At 37.1% G+C, this 16841-nt stretch overlaps 1 protein-coding gene and 1 long non-coding RNA gene across 6 annotated transcripts in view; one reads left to right on the top strand and one right to left on the bottom strand.

Moving 5' to 3' along the window:
* Window positions 1–2386: 2386 nt before the first annotated feature.
* Window positions 2387–4756, top strand: LOC146490078 (uncharacterized). Its single transcript, XR_014868401.1, has 2 exons — window positions 2387–3078; window positions 3124–4756. It is a non-coding gene; the product is annotated as an uncharacterized LOC146490078 (long non-coding RNA).
* A 3-nt stretch (window positions 4757–4759) lies between these two features.
* Window positions 4760–16841, bottom strand: part of LOC146490077 (short transient receptor potential channel 4-like) — a 32428-nt gene continuing 20346 nt past the window's right edge. Inside the window, exons 9-15 of one of the 5 annotated variants that reach the window (XM_085127169.1) lie at window positions 16070–16099; window positions 13159–13171; window positions 11856–11887; window positions 9748–9777; window positions 6834–6848; window positions 5318–5556; window positions 4760–5074 (exon numbers count right to left, since the gene is read on the bottom strand). In XM_085127169.1, coding sequence (XP_084983295.1) covers window positions 5056–5074; window positions 5318–5556; window positions 6834–6848; window positions 9748–9777; window positions 11856–11887; window positions 13159–13171; window positions 16070–16099 — 378 coding nt within the window. In that variant the 3' untranslated portion in view covers window positions 4760–5055. Of the gene's footprint in view, window positions 5075–5317; window positions 5557–6321; window positions 6849–9747; window positions 9778–10123; window positions 11064–11855; window positions 11888–13158; window positions 13172–16069; window positions 16100–16841 lie in introns of those variants that run through there. The other 4 variants (XM_085127250.1, XM_085127319.1, XM_085127518.1 and 1 more) reach the window with 4 other exon arrangements.

The raw sequence follows: 16841 nt of genomic DNA, 5'->3' as shown, positions 1-16841 counted from the left end.
TGTGCATCGCATAATGATTAATATAAGTTTAATTACATTTAAAGTTTTCAGACAGTCAGGATGTGAGATTCAGAGATTGAACTGTAGCGAAAGACCAACAGAAAATTATTTGAAGCGTGTCTAGCCTGCGAGTCACGCAGCACTTATTTAGGCTGTCACAGAATACTTACTAAACTAAAAGCGGTCTACGACAATGACAAGCATACTTTTAACGGCGAGCCCAATATTACGACACGTGCGAAATTGGACTAAAATTTTGAAAGACCAATCGCCTCCCCTTATAAACGGCTGTGTACAGCACTACAGGTGTCCCAAGGTGTCTGCCTGTTGCCTTCTTTGACTGAAGTTCAGAACTCAACAGAGTGCAAAATGAAACGTCTTTATGCACAAAACTGTCATATTAATACAATGGATGACAAACGTAAAGGCATTTCAAAAAGGAACATTTAATTGGAACAGAATTTTTTTCTTGACCCCAGATGCGCTTAAAATTGTTATTCCGACTCGATCCGACGCATTTATCGAGAGAATCAGCAGGGAAAGAATAATTTGGGGACATAGTAGGGAATTTTTTCATAAGATAAAGGTAAAGAATGCATATCAAACATAGGGATACTTAACATTTGGTATCAGTGTATCTCCAAGACGCCTGAGCCATTGAATGATCTTGAATTCCTTAAGCAAACGTGTATAATTTTCAGTTAAAACTAGTGTAGTATACTAACTGCATTATAAGTCTTTAGCACCACAGTGCTAATTGAGGACACTGTAAACGACTGAACCAAATATGCAAACGACACATAAAATTGTTAAAAATCAACCGACTGGCGGGAAGCAGACATTTACAGAGCCTGACCTAAGATTTGTAATCAGGACTCAATATATGTACCGTGAAGCAAATCCAAGTGGTCAGAGCGGGACTTGAACCTGCGATCTCCGTCCAAACCACTAGGCCACGCCGCCACCTCCCTATAAAGTATCTCTCTCGCTTGAACAAACCAGGAAGCGGATGGCGAGATACTGTCTCTCGCATGCGGGCGGTATGGTTGAGCGCTGCTCAGTACAACACTGCTTTATGGCTACGCCGAGTTTGTGGCTAGCCTCTTTCAGGCTCTAAAATGACAGTAACTGGTGAAGCATTTCACTTTCCTCTTCAGTTTAAATTCGCCGGTCGAACAATCTTATGCATGTAGTCGGCAGTAGGTTTCTTTGTCGCACGATTGAAGCTACGTTAGTTTTCACGCGTTATCAGTTCACGCTAGCGCGTGAAGACATGTCCGCACCAACTTACTTTAAGTTATGCAAACAGTCTTCCAATTAGTGCCTTATTCAATAAGCAATCAAGTGTGTCGCCTACAACAAATGATACTACTCGCATTTGCATGCCGTCTTCACTTGAACGAGTTTGTGATCAACCGGAGTTACTTAACCCAAAACAAAACAAGTGTTCCTCGGTTGTTTCTATCAGTTTTTGAAGTGTTTTTGCGGAAGACAAATGCCTCGATCGCGTGAAGTTGATTGCAAGGTAAGTCATCACTCGATATAATTACGCTGGGGTATAATAAATAGTAATAACTTCAACAGCAGTTTGTTTGTCAAAGGCTTTATAACCAACAGCGACAAAAGCACTGAAACTGATAGAGATTTGAGTTATCGCGGTCTTCCTAAGGGACGCAAACTATACTCAGTAGAAATAATTCAATTGCATATCTCTTAATATTTATTTGTGCCTATATAGTAACAGATCAATTCACTTCTTACTTATTGAACAGACTAGAAGCCTATTACGGAGGAGTCATTGAAGCAAAACGCAGTGTTTGTTGCAAAACACTTGACTGATTATACTGACTGACGCGTGGCCAAAGTCATGAGTTTCTTCTCCCAGTCTCGAAAGCTACCTTTGTCGCAAACAACTAAAGACTCCAGTCCTAGGGAAAGTCCAAGAGGCAGTCCCATTATGAGCGCGAGAAACAGCTCTAACATACCCGTCCGAAAGAATTCTACATCCAAACCTGCACCGTTACTCAGGACTAGGTCGCGAGATTTCATGGATGCTGTAAAGAAATTCGAAGGCGGAAAGCTTCCGGAGAAACTTTTGAAAACAGTTGACGAGGAGAGGAAGGCTATCGAGAATCACTTGGTGGAATGCAAGGATGATTTGAAAGAGATTAGAGAGTTCTTGGCGCGCACACAGGAAGATTTCAAGAAAATTCGCGGACAAACAAAGAAGTTGAGAAATAACCTAAATGAACTGCATAACTTGAATAGAAGTGCAACCGTCCAAAGCTAATAGAAAGATTGTATTGAAACTGCGGTTATTTGATTAGATGAGGGTACTGTGGGTGAGTATAACTTTCAGCTGGAGTAAGCTAATGCTCATTTTTTACTTCACGCAGATCCCGATACTAACAGGCATCCATGGCTAGTTAGGTCTTCTGGGATTTTATTCATGGATGGGTGCCAAGACCAGCTGATCAATTTATTTTCTACTAGCTTATAATGTTAGTTCCAGATATGATCCAGCATTTAGGCCACGAGAATTGAGAAAATGATCACCAATGATAAGTTTATCCCATGCAACTAAAACCAAATGAAATAGACTAGAACATTGAGGAGAACATGCATGTTGATCAATTGGGCCATGCCTTTGAGAAATAGGCACCCTGGTTAAAGATTCCTGACGTTTTTATTATGACAATAACTGACCGTGATCGCTCATATGTTTTCCTGATTGGAAAACACGGGTAGAGATTGTCCTTACAATTCACGCGCTTTAACCCTTTAAGCCCTAGCAATGATCAGAATCAAATTTCTCTTTGTAATATCAATGCTTATTCAACCCCTGAGGCCATAGGAATAAAGGGCATGATCACCCAAGGTGAATTTTCTTGATATTTAAAAAAAACTTCTCCCCAGCATTTTGATAAGAAACGTATAGGGACAAGATAGGAGAATTTGTTCTTTGATATAGGAGTGAATGGGTTAACGTCGCATTCTTTTGCTGGTAAGTTGAAGTGTGAATTTTTTGCGGTAATTAAAGTGAGCCGCCGATTTGTGGAAAACGGCATTAAAATCGATGTCAAATAACTCTCGCAAACATACAATATTGGCTGACACAAGAAGCAAATTCTAAACTCAGATTTTCGTCGTTAATTTGGAGGGTCTAGTTGTTCCCAATTTAGGCCAAAACCAAAAACAGGGTAAACAGGAGTTTAACTTTTCATGACTTGACGTTAAATCTTTCTCGAGGACTTAGAGAGTTTAAAGTTAAAAGGACAATTAAATACCTCGGATATCTATCGAAGAATCTTTTACACACATGGTATCTCAAGTTTCCCGAATTCGTTATGTCGTTCACATTTCGAATATTGCTAGATTCGGGTTTTTTTTTTTAATTAAACGAACACTGCATTTCATTCAATATTTCCCCGTTTCACATTTTAAATTTTTCCCAATCAAATGTCCCGTTTTCAGTTTTTTTTTCTTTTCTTGTTTTCAAACAAACGCTGTATTTCATGCAATTTTTACGCCGTAATTAAAATAACAAATCTCACTGCGAAACATCAGTTAGTCTGTTCAATAGAAATGGATTAGCTTTCATTGTTCTACCATGGTGTTATAAGATTCAGAACTCACTAAATGAATTCAGCAAGTCCTTAAGGTATAACGTTAACGCCATAGGGTTGTTCCAGTTTTAAGGGGTAGCTCAAGCAATAGGTCATTCTCTCATGCTATACGTTTTATTGTCATTTGCTGTAATTCTTTTTACATTTGTCTTTGTTTATTGCTTATGATAGTAAATTATAAACGACTTGTAAGTTATGATTGGTAAGTAAAAGCTAGTAAATTACATTACTTATACCTTACAATCATACCTTATTCGTGACTGTAAATTAGTCCTGCTAAACGACTCGGAAAGATGAACTCTATTATATTTTGATAAGAACAATAACAACTATTATTCTTTATGCAATTTTTAACCTGTTTTCATCCCTGAATATTTCTGTCTTCAGAATTAAGGATTGAAATTTAGCAAGTTTAAAATCAAGATCAAAGTAAACAATTTAAGACTAGTTATCGACAAGAAAAACAGCTAGTTTTCACCCACACAAGTAAAAATACTAAAATAAGAATAGGTCACTACCTTCACTGATTTTTGCGAGACTCATCGGTATAAAGATTGTTGTGAATTAAAATTATGATAGTAGGGTAATTTTACAGCTGTGTTAACTTTTTGTGGATTAATTTCTACGGGAAATACTTATTTTCACAGAATCATGTCTCTCTCTGCTAAAAAGTAAAGTAATTTTTCAGAAGTAAAATCCCACAAAGATATCATGCCTTATATATTTGAAAACAAAATTAGCTTTCAGGATGTAAAAAAAGTAAGCGTGACAACCTCTTGATTCGTTCGCGGAATCTTTTTCAAGTAAGTGAGCGGTTTTTTTGTTTGTTTGTTTAGTTTTGTTTTTTGTTTGTTTTTCAGATCTTGAAAGCTGATTTTGCTTTCCAATCTTCAAATGACAGGATAAGGGAACAATTTATTTTTAAAAAATCAAGGTTATTTTCCCATTATGAACAGAAACTCTAAACAACACTAAAAGTTCAACGAAGTTCCTTGCTCAGTCCTTTTTCCAAGTCTCTACAACTCTTCTATGCAGACAACTCATCTGTTTCTTGTTTCTGAGTAAGATAAATGTTGCCCTAAGCTAGGAATCCCAAGTTCCTACTTCTATATCCGACAAGAAAAAAAACAGCATAAAAATATGAAAATTCTATTACCACTTTTACTATAAAGAACATTCGCTGGAAAGGAGGTACTAAACTTACGAAGAACTCTTTACTGCCTCTGACAGCTTATATACTGATCCTCGTTTCAATTTCCTTAAAGGGAAATATCAAGTACACTACACAGAAGTACTTCCGCTTCATCTGAATAAAAGAGCATGCTTTAATAAAGTCTAACTCTTTTGGCTTAAAACCAAAAGAGTACAGCGATTGGAGAGCTTCTTGACATTCCTTAAACGCAGCTCACCTTCAATGCCAGTAATTGCCTTAACTTGCCACAGTCGCTCTAAGAAGACAAAAATCACCAAAAGATTAACATGAGCTTGCGACAAGAGAATATATCATGTCATGATGTCTTCCCCACTAGATGTCCTAACAACACAGCTCTTTAAAACCTCTACAAACCTATAGTATCAAATCAACTGCCTATAACTCAATTTAATATGGCCAAAGTTTTACCCAATAGCATTTGCCAGCCATTTTCAGTACATTTATTGGTGTAGAAATAAATAGACATTAGGTTACTCACTTTGCTATGCTGTCAAGTTTCGTATTAAGCTCAGACAATCCTTTGACCTGTCGATCCACCAGTCTCCTCAGAAGATTAATGTTGTCATGAATATTACTTGGAGCTTTCCCTCTTTCAGTGAAAGTCACATCCCTTGTCTCCACTGCATCATCGTGCCTGTCGTTCTTCAATTCGTCTTTCCCAAAATAGTGATGTTTTAGGTATTTGACAACCAGATCTTTCATTGTCTCCAGTCGGCTCTACAAGAAACGAAAATAAAGTCAACAGCATACCATGTATAATGTGTTAGATATGAAACCAGTAATTATAACCTTGCTTGCCACTGCTGTCCCTCCTGCCCATAGATTTTAAGCTTCCGACATGAAGAGGTTTGCAGAGATCCTTTCAGTTTAACCTACAATCGGGTTTTTTTTTTTTTTGTTCTGTTTCCATGGATAGACATGAAAACGTTTAACCTGATTGGTATTTTAGTTCCAAATACTCATAAAAGTTTGTTTAGGACTTCATTTTAACGGCTTTTTGCAAATGAAAATGGCATCCGACTCTAATGGCAACATTTTATGTTGTGAAAAAGAAAAATGAAAAAAAAAAAAAAAAACACAGAGAGATTTAAGGCTCGACGTTTCGGAGTCATCTTGACTCCATTATCAAGAGAAAAAATCAGTTTGTGAACGCTGATATTTAAATAGGCTAGAGCTGAAAATTAACATATTAATAGATGGTTAAACAAGTACTTTAGCGCGAATTGAATCAGTTTGCACGATCAGTTCTGGTTTCAGTTTGCGTATGAATAGCATCTCATGAATGAGGCAATCAAATTTGCTGGTGCAAGCCATTACGTGAAACCGCTCTAAAAAACGCTGTGTTATCTGGTCATTATGTTGAAGATGGTACTGTTTGTAAATGGAAGACGACTTTCTTCCCTTCTGAACGTCAAGATGACTCCGAAACGTCGAATCTTAAATCGCTCTGTAATTTTTGCATGTCTTTGCTTCAGCAAATCCATTTTAATCAAAAGAAAAAAAATATCATAGAAAAACTTCAAATGGTTTAAAGTAGGAAACACTCCTTTCAATTTTAAAATTTGCCAATGTTTCACACTCGTAGTATTAACAAAATGGATGCTAATTTAAACTTAAGGTCCTTTAAAAGCATCCTTTTACAAATTGATCTTCTTCAATGTTATATGAGAATGATGTATTATTCAGTGAATGACACAGGCATACATGGAAAAAGGAAATGTGAGTGCTCCTATCAGGAGTCGAACCTAAGACCTTTACTAGTCCGGATGCTCTTCCACTGAGCTACAGGAGACAAGTGATAGCTAAGGCAATTAAACTAGGTTCATGGGACATCCTGCATACTGCTAGGATTGAAATATCAATGTGTGGCATAGCATATGGTTATATGTTAGCTCACGTCACCTACCACACCCCAACTTCCCTAATCGATCTCCAGTTTCTGAATGCCATTCAGGAAGAGTGTTCAAAGAAAAACCTACCGGCTCTTTCCTTACCTTCTCCTCGTTTCTCTGAAACCAAATCGAATCATACGTGAGCGAATGGTTAGCTACAATTCTGTCAGTAAGAATCTTTACCTCGGGCTCTGAGGGGTGCGGTTGAACTGTAGCTAAAGAGCGAAATTGTATAAAAATATTTGTTCCCCAGGAAAGTCCGTCTTAATCTGAAATTTGAAATGCATTATAACGGTAATGGTAACGTCCTTAAGCGACGGACAAACAACAGTTCTTTCCTACTTTAATCAAGTTCGCTCCAAAGGCGCCTCTGGGTGCCGCTTTCCGTGCATTTCTGATCTTATCTAACTACCCTAACTATGAAATATAAGAGCAAATAGCAATGTAAGTAGCAGGCGAGAACAAATCGATCCCCCATTCGTTTCAAACATTTTGAATTTCTTAAAAGTGGTTTCTTTAACGTATTCTAAGAGTTTCTTTAAGAAGGAAGTAATGCTGAGGTTTCGTTGCCACGATAACAAATATACATGTAAAAACTCATTTAGAGAAAAAATATTTGAAAGAAAGGTTTTAATACAAGTGAATAATTTGAAAAGAATTGATTCAAAAATGGAAGCTTTGTTTCCAGCTAAAGTATGTACAGTTATTGTTTGGCCTTTTACTTGGCAAAATTTGTCTTAATTTTCTTAAACCCTCAGCGAGATAACAATCGTGTGAAATAGTGTTGATCCGGCTAAGAAGCGTTTTGCTCGTGAAAACAGGACAAAGTTAATGTGCGGCCTTTGCAGATCACTAGACGATGACAAGCGTTTTCTGATCACTTGCAGTAAGAAAAGATTGTCCACATACCTCCCGGTTGGCTGCTTCTTCGTCCCCTTGCTGTAAATGAGCACAAATTGGAATGTAAGGAAAATAATGATCAACCGATCAACCACACTGAGACGTCTCAATAAATGCGAGTTACTTGGCAGTTCAACAATCAGACACAATTTTAAAAGGTGGTAAGAGTTTAAGGAAGAGTTGTTTGAACTAGCGCAAAGACATGTTTCGATGAAAACATGCCTTGTTCTGTTTCCATGGATAGACATGAAAACGTTTAACCTGATTGGTATTTTAGTTCCAAATACTCATCAAAGTTTGTTTAGGACTTCATTTTAACGGCTTTTTGCAAATGAAAATGGCATCCGACTCTAATGGCAACATTTTATGTTGTGAAAAAGAAAAATGCAAAAACAAAAACACAGAGAGATTTAAGGCTCGACGTTTCGGAGTCATCTTGACTCCATTATCAAGAGAAAAAATCAGTTTGTGAACGCGGATATTTAAATAGGCTAGAGCTGAAAATTAACATATTAATAGATGGTTAAACAAGTACTTTAGCGCGAATTGAATCAGTTTGCACGATCAGTTCTGGTTTCAGTTTGCGTAGGAATAGCATCTCATGAATGAGGCAATCAAATTTGCTGGTGCATTTCGCCATTACGTGAAACCGCTCTAAAAAACGCTGTGTTATCTGGTCATTATGTTGAAGATGGTAGTGTTTGTAAATGGAAGACGACTTTCTTTCTTTCTGAACGTCAAGATGACTCCGAAACGTCGAACCTTAAATCGCTCTGTAATTTTTGCATGTCTTTGCTTCAGCAAATCCCTTTCAATTAAAAGAAAAAAAAATATCATAGAAAAACTTCAAATGGTTTAAAGTAGGAAACACTCCTTTCAATTTTAAAATTTGCCAATGTTTCACACTCGTAGTATTAACAAAATGGATGCTAATTTAAACTTAAGGTCCTTTAAAAGCATCCTTTTACAAATTGATCTTCTTCAATGTTATATGATAATGATGTATTATTCAGTGAATGACACAGGCATACATGGAAAAAGGAAATGTGAGTGCTCCTATCAGGAGTCGAACCTAAGATCTTTACTAGTCCGGATGCTCTTCCACTGAGCTACAGGAGACTAGTGGTAGCTAAGGCAATTAAACTAGGTTCATGGGACATCCTGCATACTGCTAGGATTGAAATATCAATGTGTGGCATAGCATATGGTTATATGTTAGCTCACGTCACCTACCACACCCCAACTTCCCTAATCGATCTCCAGTTTCTGAATGCCATTCAGGAAGAGTGTTCAAAGAAAAACCTACCTCTTTCTCCTCGTTTCTCTGAAACCAAATCGAATAATACGTGAGCGAATGGTTAGCTACAATTCTGTCAGTAAGAATCTTTACCTCGGGCTCTGAGGGGTGCGGTTGAACTGTAGCTAAAGAGCGAAATTGTATAAAAATATTTGTTCCCCAGGAAAGTCCGTCTTAATCTGAAATTTGAAATGCATTATAACGGTAATGGTAACGTCCTTAAGCGACGGACAAACAACAGTTCTTTCCTACTTTAATCAAGTTCGCTCCAAAGGCGCCTCTGGGTGCCGCTTTCCGTGCATTTCTGATCTTATCTAACTACCCTAACTATGAAATATAAGAGCAAATAGCAATGTAAGTAGCAGGCGAGAACAAATCGATCCCCCATTCGTTTCAAACATTTTGAATTTCTTAAAAGTGGTTTCTTTAACGTATTCTAAGAGTTTCTTTAAGAAGGAAGTAATGCTGAGGTTTCGTTACCACGATAACAAATATACATGTAAAAACTCATTTAGAGAAAAAATATTTGAAAGAAAGGTTTTAATACAAGTGAATAATTTGAAAAGAATTGATTCAAAAATGGAAGCTTTGTTTCCAGCTAAAGTATGTACAGTTATTGTTTGGCCTTTTACTTGGCAAAATTTGTCTTAATTTTCTTAAACCCTCAGCGAGATAACAATCGTGTGAAATAGTGTTGATCCGGCTAAGAAGCGTTTTGCTCGTGAAAACAGGACAAAGTTAATGTGCGGCCTTTGCAGATCACTAGACGATGACAAGCGTTTTCTGATCACTTGCAGTAAGAAAAGATTGTCCACATACCTTCCGGTTGGCTTCTTCTTCGTCCCCTTGCTGTAAATGAGCACAAATTGGAATGTAAGGAAAATAATGATCAACCGATCAACCACACTGAGACGTCTCAATAAATGCGAGTTACTTGGCAGTTCAACAATCAGACACAATTTTAAAAGGTGGTAAGAGTTTAAGGAAGAGTTGTTTGAACTAGCGCAAAGACATGTTTCGATGAAAACATGCATTGTTCTGTTTCCATGGATAGACATGAAAACGTTTAACCTGATTGGTATTTTAGTTCCAAATACTCATCAAAGTTTGTTTAGGACTTCATTTTAACGGCTTTTTGCAAATGAAAATGGCATCCGACTCTAATGGCAACATTTTATGTTGTGAAAAAGAAAAATGCAAAAAAAAAAAACACAGAGAGATTTAAGGCTCGACGTTTCGGAGTCATCTTGACTCCATTATCAAGAGAAAAAATCAGTTTGTGAACGCGGATATTTAAATAGGCTAGAGCTGAAAATTAACATATTAATAGATGGTTAAACAAGTACTTTAGCGCGAATTGAATCAGTTTGCACGATCAGTTCTGGTTTCAGTTTGCGTAGGAATAGCATCTCATGAATGAGGCAATCAAATTTGCTGGTGCATTTCGCCATTACGTGAAACCGCTCTAAAAAACGCTGTGTTATCTGGTCATTATGTTGAAGATGGTAGTGTTTGTAAATGGAAGACGACTTTCTTTCTTTCTGAACGTCAAGATGACTCCGAAACGTCGAACCTTAAATCGCTCTGTAATTTTTGCATGTCTTTGCTTCAGCAAATCCCTTTCAATTAAAAGAAAAAAAAATATCATAGAAAAACTTCAAATGGTTTAAAGTAGGAAACACTCCTTTCAATTTTAAAATTTGCCAATGTTTCACACTCGTAGTATTAACAAAATGGATGCTAATTTAAACTTAAGGTCCTTTAAAAGCATCCTTTTACAAATTGATCTTCTTCAATGTTATATGATAATGATGTATTATTCAGTGAATGACACAGGCATACATGGAAAAAGGAAATGTGAGTGCTCCTATCAGGAGTCGAACCTAAGACCTTTACTAGTCCGGATGCTCTTCCACTGAGCTACAGGAGACTAGTGGTAGCTAAGGCAATTAAACTAGGTTCATGGGACATCCTGCATACTGCTAGGATTGAAATATCAATGTGTGGCATAGCATATGGTTATATGTTAGCTCACGTCACCTACCACACCCCAACTTCCCTAATCGATCTCCAGTTTCTGAATGCCATTCAGGAAGAGTGTTCAAAGAAAAACCTACCTCTTTCTCCTCGTTTCTCTGAAACCAAATCGAATAATACGTGAGCGAATGGTTAGCTACAATTCTGTCAGTAAGAATCTTTACCTCGGGCTCTGAGGGGTGCGGTTGAACTGTAGCTAAAGAGCGAAATTGTATAAAAATATTTGTTCCCCAGGAAAGTCCGTCTTAATCTGAAATTTGAAATGCATTATAACGGTAATGGTAACGTCCTAAAGCGACGGACAAACAACAGTTCTTTCCTACTTTAATCAAGTTCGCTCCAAAGGCGCCTCTGGGTGCCGCTTTCCGTGCATTTCTGATCTTATCTAACTACCCTAACTATGAAATATAAGAGCAAATAGCAATGTAAGTAGCAGGCGAGAACAAATCGATCCCCCATTCGTTTCAAACATTTTGAATTTCTTAAAAGTGGTTTCTTTAACGTATTCTAAGAGTTTCTTTAAGAAGGAAGTAATGCTGAGGTTTCGTTACCACGATAACAAATATACATGTAAAAACTCATTTAGAGAAAAAATATTTGAAAGAAAGGTTTTAATACAAGTGAATAATTTGAAAAGAATTGATTCAAAAATGGAAGCTTTGTTTCCAGCTAAAGTATGTACAGTTATTGTTTGGCCTTTTACTTGGCAAAATTTGTCTTAATTTTCTTAAACCCTCAGCGAGATAACAATCGTGTGAAATAGTGTTGATCCGGCTAAGAAGCGTTTTGCTCGTGAAAACAGGACAAAGTTAATGTGCGGCCTTTGCAGATCACTAGACGATGACAAGCGTTTTCTGATCACTTGCAGTAAGAAAAGATTGTCCACATACCTTCCGGTTGGCTTCTTCTTCGTCCCCTTGCTGTAAATGAGCACAAATTGGAATGTAAGGAAAATAATGATCAACCGATCAACCACACTGAGACGTCTCAATAAATGCGAGTTACTTGGCAGTTCAACAATCAGACACAATTTTAAAAGGTGGTAAGAGTTTAAGGAAGAGTCGTTTGAACTAGCGCAAAGACATGTTTCGATGAAAACATGCATTGTTCTGTTTCCATGGATAGACCTGAAAACGTTTAACCTGATTGGTATTTTAGTTCCAAATACTCATCAAAGTTTGTTTAGGACTTCATTTTAACGGCTTTTTGCAAATGAAAATGGCATCCGACTCTAATGGCAACATTTTATGTTGTGAAAAAGAAAAATGCAAAAAAAAAAAACACAGAGAGATTTAAGGCTCGACGTTTCGGAGTCATCTTGACTCCATTATCAAGAGAAAAAATCAGTTTGTGAACGCGGATATTTAAATAGGCTAGAGCTGAAAATTAACATATTAATAGATGGTTAAACAAGTACTTTAGCGCGAATTGAATCAGTTTGCACGATCAGTTCTGGTTTCAGTTTGCGTAGGAATAGCATCTCATGAATGAGGCAATCAAATTTGCTGGTGCATTTCGCCATTACGTGAAACCGCTCTAAAAAACGCTGTGTTATCTGGTCATTATGTTGAAGATGGTAGTGTTTGTAAATGGAAGACGACTTTCTTTCTTTCTGAACGTCAAGATGACTCCGAAACGTCGAACCTTAAATCGCTCTGTAATTTTTGCATGTCTTTGCTTCAGCAAATCCCTTTCAATTAAAAGAAAAAAAAATATCATAGAAAAACTTCAAATGGTTTAAAGTAGGAAACACTCCTTTCAATTTTAAAATTTGCCAATGTTTCACACTCGTAGTATTAACAAAATGGATGCTAATTTAAACTTAAGGTCCTTTAAAAGCATCCTTTTACAAATTGATCTTCTTCAATGTTATATGATAATGATGTATTATTCAGTGAATGACACAGGCATACATGGAAAAAGGAAATGTGAGTGCTCCTATCAGGAGTCGAACCTAAGACCTTTACTAGTCCGGATGCTCTTCCACTGAGCTACAGGAGACTAGTGGTAGCTAAGGCAATTAAACTAGGTTCATGGGACATCCTGCATACTGCTAGGATTGAAATATCAATGTGTGGCATAGCATATGGTTATATGTTAGCTCACGTCATCTACCACACCCCAACTTCCCTAATCGATCTCCAGTTTCTGAATGCCATTCAGGAAGAGTGTTCAAAGAAAAACCTACCTCTTTCTCCTCGTTTCTCTGAAACCAAATCGAATAATACGTGAGCGAATGGTTAGCTACAATTCTGTCAGTAAGAATCTTTACCTCGGGCTCTGAGGGGTGCGGTTGAACTGTAGCTAAAGAGCGAAATTGTATAAAAATATTTGTTCCCCAGGAAAGTCCGTCTTAATCTGAAATTTGAAATGCATTATAACGGTAATGGTAACGTCCTAAAGCGACGGACAAACAACAGTTCTTTCCTACTTTAATCAAGTTCGCTCCAAAGGCGCCTCTGGGTGCCGCTTTCCGTGCATTTCTGATCTTATCTAACTACCCTAACTATGAAATATAAGAGCAAATAGCAATGTAAGTAGCAGGCGAGAACAAATCGATCCCCCATTCGTTTCAAACATTTTGAATTTCTTAAAAGTGGTTTCTTTAACGTATTCTAAGAGTTTCTTTAAGAAGGAAGTAATGCTGAGGTTTCGTTACCACGATAACAAACATACATGTAAAAACTCATTTAGAGAAAAAATATTTGAAAGAAAGGTTTTAATACAAGTGAATAATTTGAAAAGAATTGATTCAAAAATGGAAGCTTTGTTTCCAGCTAAAGTATGTACAGTTATTGTTTGGCCTTTTACTTGGCAAAATTTGTCTTAATTTTCTTAAACCCTCAGCGAGATAACAATCGTGTGAAATAGTGTTGATCCGGCTAAGAAGCGTTTTGCTCGTGAAAACAGGACAAAGTTAATGTGCGGCCTTTGCAGATCACTAGACGATGACAAGCGTTTTCTGATCACTTGCAGTAAGAAAAGATTGTCCACATACCTCCCGGTTGGCTGCTTCTTCGTCCCCTTGCTGTAAATGAGCACAAATTGGAATGTAAGGAAAATAATGATCAACCGATCAACCACACTGAGACGTCTCAATAAATGCGAGTTACTTGGCAGTTCAACAATCAGACACAATTTTAAAAGGTGGTAAGAGTTTAAGGAAGAGTTGTTTGAACTAGCGCAAAGACATGTTTCGATGAAAACATGCATTGTTCTGTTTCCATGGATAGACATGAAAACGTTTAACCTGATTGGTATTTTAGTTCCAAATACTCATCAAAGTTTGTTTAGGACTTCATTTTAACGGCTTTTTGCAAATGAAAATGGCATCCGACTCTAATGGCAACATTTTATGTTGTGAAAAAGAAAAATGCAAAAAAAAAACACAGAGAGATTTAAGGCTCGACGTTTCGGAGTCATCTTGACTCCATTATCAAGAGAAAAAATCAGTTTGTGAACGCGGATATTTAAATAGGCTAGAGCTGAAAATTAACATATTAATAGATGGTTAAACAAGTACTTTAGCGCGAATTGAATCAGTTTGCACGATCAGTTCTGGTTTCAGTTTGCGTAGGAATAGCATCTCATGAATGAGGCAATCAAATTTGCTGGTGCATTTCGCCATTACGTGAAACCGCTCTAAAAAACGCTGTGTTATCTGGTCATTATGTTGAAGATGGTAGTGTTTGTAAATGGAAGACGACTTTCTTTCTTTCTGAACGTCAAGATGACTCCGAAACGTCGAACCTTAAATCGCGCTGTAATTTTTGCATGTCTTTGCTTCAGCAAATCCCTTTCAATTAAAAGAAAAAAAAATATCATAGAAAAACTTCAAATGGTTTAAAGTAGGAAACACTCCTTTCAATTTTAAAATTTGCCAATGTTTCACACTCGTAGTATTAACAAAATGGATGCTAATTTAAACTTAAGGTCCTTTAAAAGCATCCTTTTACAAATTGATCTTCTTCAATGTTATATGATAATGATGTATTATTCAGTGAATGACACAGGCATACATGGAAAAAGGAAATGTGAGTGCTCCTATCAGGAGTCGAACCTAAGACCTTTACTAGTCCGGATGCTCTTCCACTGAGCTACAGGAGACTAGTGGTAGCTAAGGCAATTAAACTAGGTTCATGGGACATCCTGCATACTGCTAGGATTGAAATATCAATGTGTGGCATAGCATATGGTTATATGTTAGCTCACGTCACCTACCACACCCCAACTTCCCTAATCGATCTCCAGTTTCTGAATGCCATTCAGGAAGAGTGTTCAAAGAAAAACCTACCTCTTTCTCCTCGTTTCTCTGAAACCAAATCGAATAATACGTGAGCGAATGGTTAGCTACAATTCTGTCAGTAAGAATCTTTACCTCGGGCTCTGAGGGGTGCGGTTGAACTGTAGCTAAAGAGCGAAATTGTATAAAAATATTTGTTCCCCAGGAAAGTCCGTCTTAATCTGAAATTTGAAATGCATTATAACGGTAATGGTAACGTCCTAAAGCGACGGACAAACAACAGTTCTTTCCTACTTTAATCAAGTTCGCTCCAAAGGCGCCTCTGGGTGCCGCTTTCCGTGCATTTCTGATCTTATCTAACTACCCTAACTATGAAATATAAGAGCAAATAGCAATGTAAGTAGCAGGCGAGAACAAATCGATCCCCCATTCGTTTCAAACATTTTGAATTTCTTAAAAGTGGTTTCTTTAACGTATTCTAAGAGTTTCTTTAAGAAGGAAGTAATGCTGAGGTTTCGTTACCACGATAACAAATATACATGTAAAAACTCATTTAGAGAAAAAATATTTGAAAGAAAGGTTTTAATACAAGTGAATAATTTGAAAAGAATTGATTCAAAAATGGAAGCTTTGTTTCCAGCTAAAGTATGTACAGTTATTGTTTGGCCTTTTACTTGGCAAAATTTGTCTTAATTTTCTTAAACGCTCAGCGAGATAACAATCGTGTGAAATAGTGTTGATCCGGCTAAGAAGCGTTTTGCTCGTGAAAACAGGACAAAGTTAATGTGCGGCCTTTGCAGATCACTAGACGATGACAAGCGTTTTCTGATCACTTGCAGTAAGAAAAGATTGTCCACATACCTCCCGGTTGGCTGCTTCTTCGTCCCCTTGCTGTAAATGAGCACAAATTGGAATGTAAGGAAAATAATGATCAACCGATCAACCACACTGAGACGTCTCAATAAATGCGAGTTACTTGGCAGTTCAACAATCAGACACAATTTTAAAAGGTGGTAAGAGTTTAAGGAAGAGTTGTTTGAACTAGCGCAAAGACATGTTTCGATGAAAACATGCATTGTTCTGTTTCCATGGATAGACATGAAAACGTTTAACCTGATTGGTATTTTAGTTCCAAATACTCATCAAAGTTTGTTTAGGACTTCATTTTAACGGCTTTTTGCAAATGAAAATGGCATCCGACTCTAATGGCAACATTTTATGTTGTGAAAAAGAAAAATGCAAAAAAAAAAAAAACACAGAGAGATTTAAGGCTCAACGTTTCGGAGTCATCTTGACTCCATTATCAAGAGAAAAAATCAGTTTGTGAACGCGGATATTTAAATAGGCTAGAGCTGAAAATTAACATATTAATAGATGGTTAAACAAGTACTTTAGCGCGAATTGAATCAGTTTGCACGATCAGTTCTGGTTTCAGTTTGCGTAGGAATAGCATCTCATGAATGAGGCAATCAAATTTGCTGGTGCATTTCGCCATTACGTGAAACCGCTCTAAAAAACGCTGTGTTATCTGGTCATTATGTTGAAGATGGTAGTGTTTGTAAATGGAAGACGACTTTCTTTCTTTCTGAACGTCAAGATGACTCCGAAACGTCGAACCTTAAATCGCTCTGTA

This window comes from Pavona decussata, unplaced genomic scaffold (assembly GCF_977016875.1).
Source record: "Pavona decussata unplaced genomic scaffold, jaPavDecu1.1 SCAFFOLD_2, whole genome shotgun sequence".
NCBI lineage: Eukaryota > Metazoa > Cnidaria > Anthozoa > Scleractinia > Agariciidae > Pavona > Pavona decussata.
This window is presented reverse-complemented; position numbering and strand designations above follow the sequence as displayed.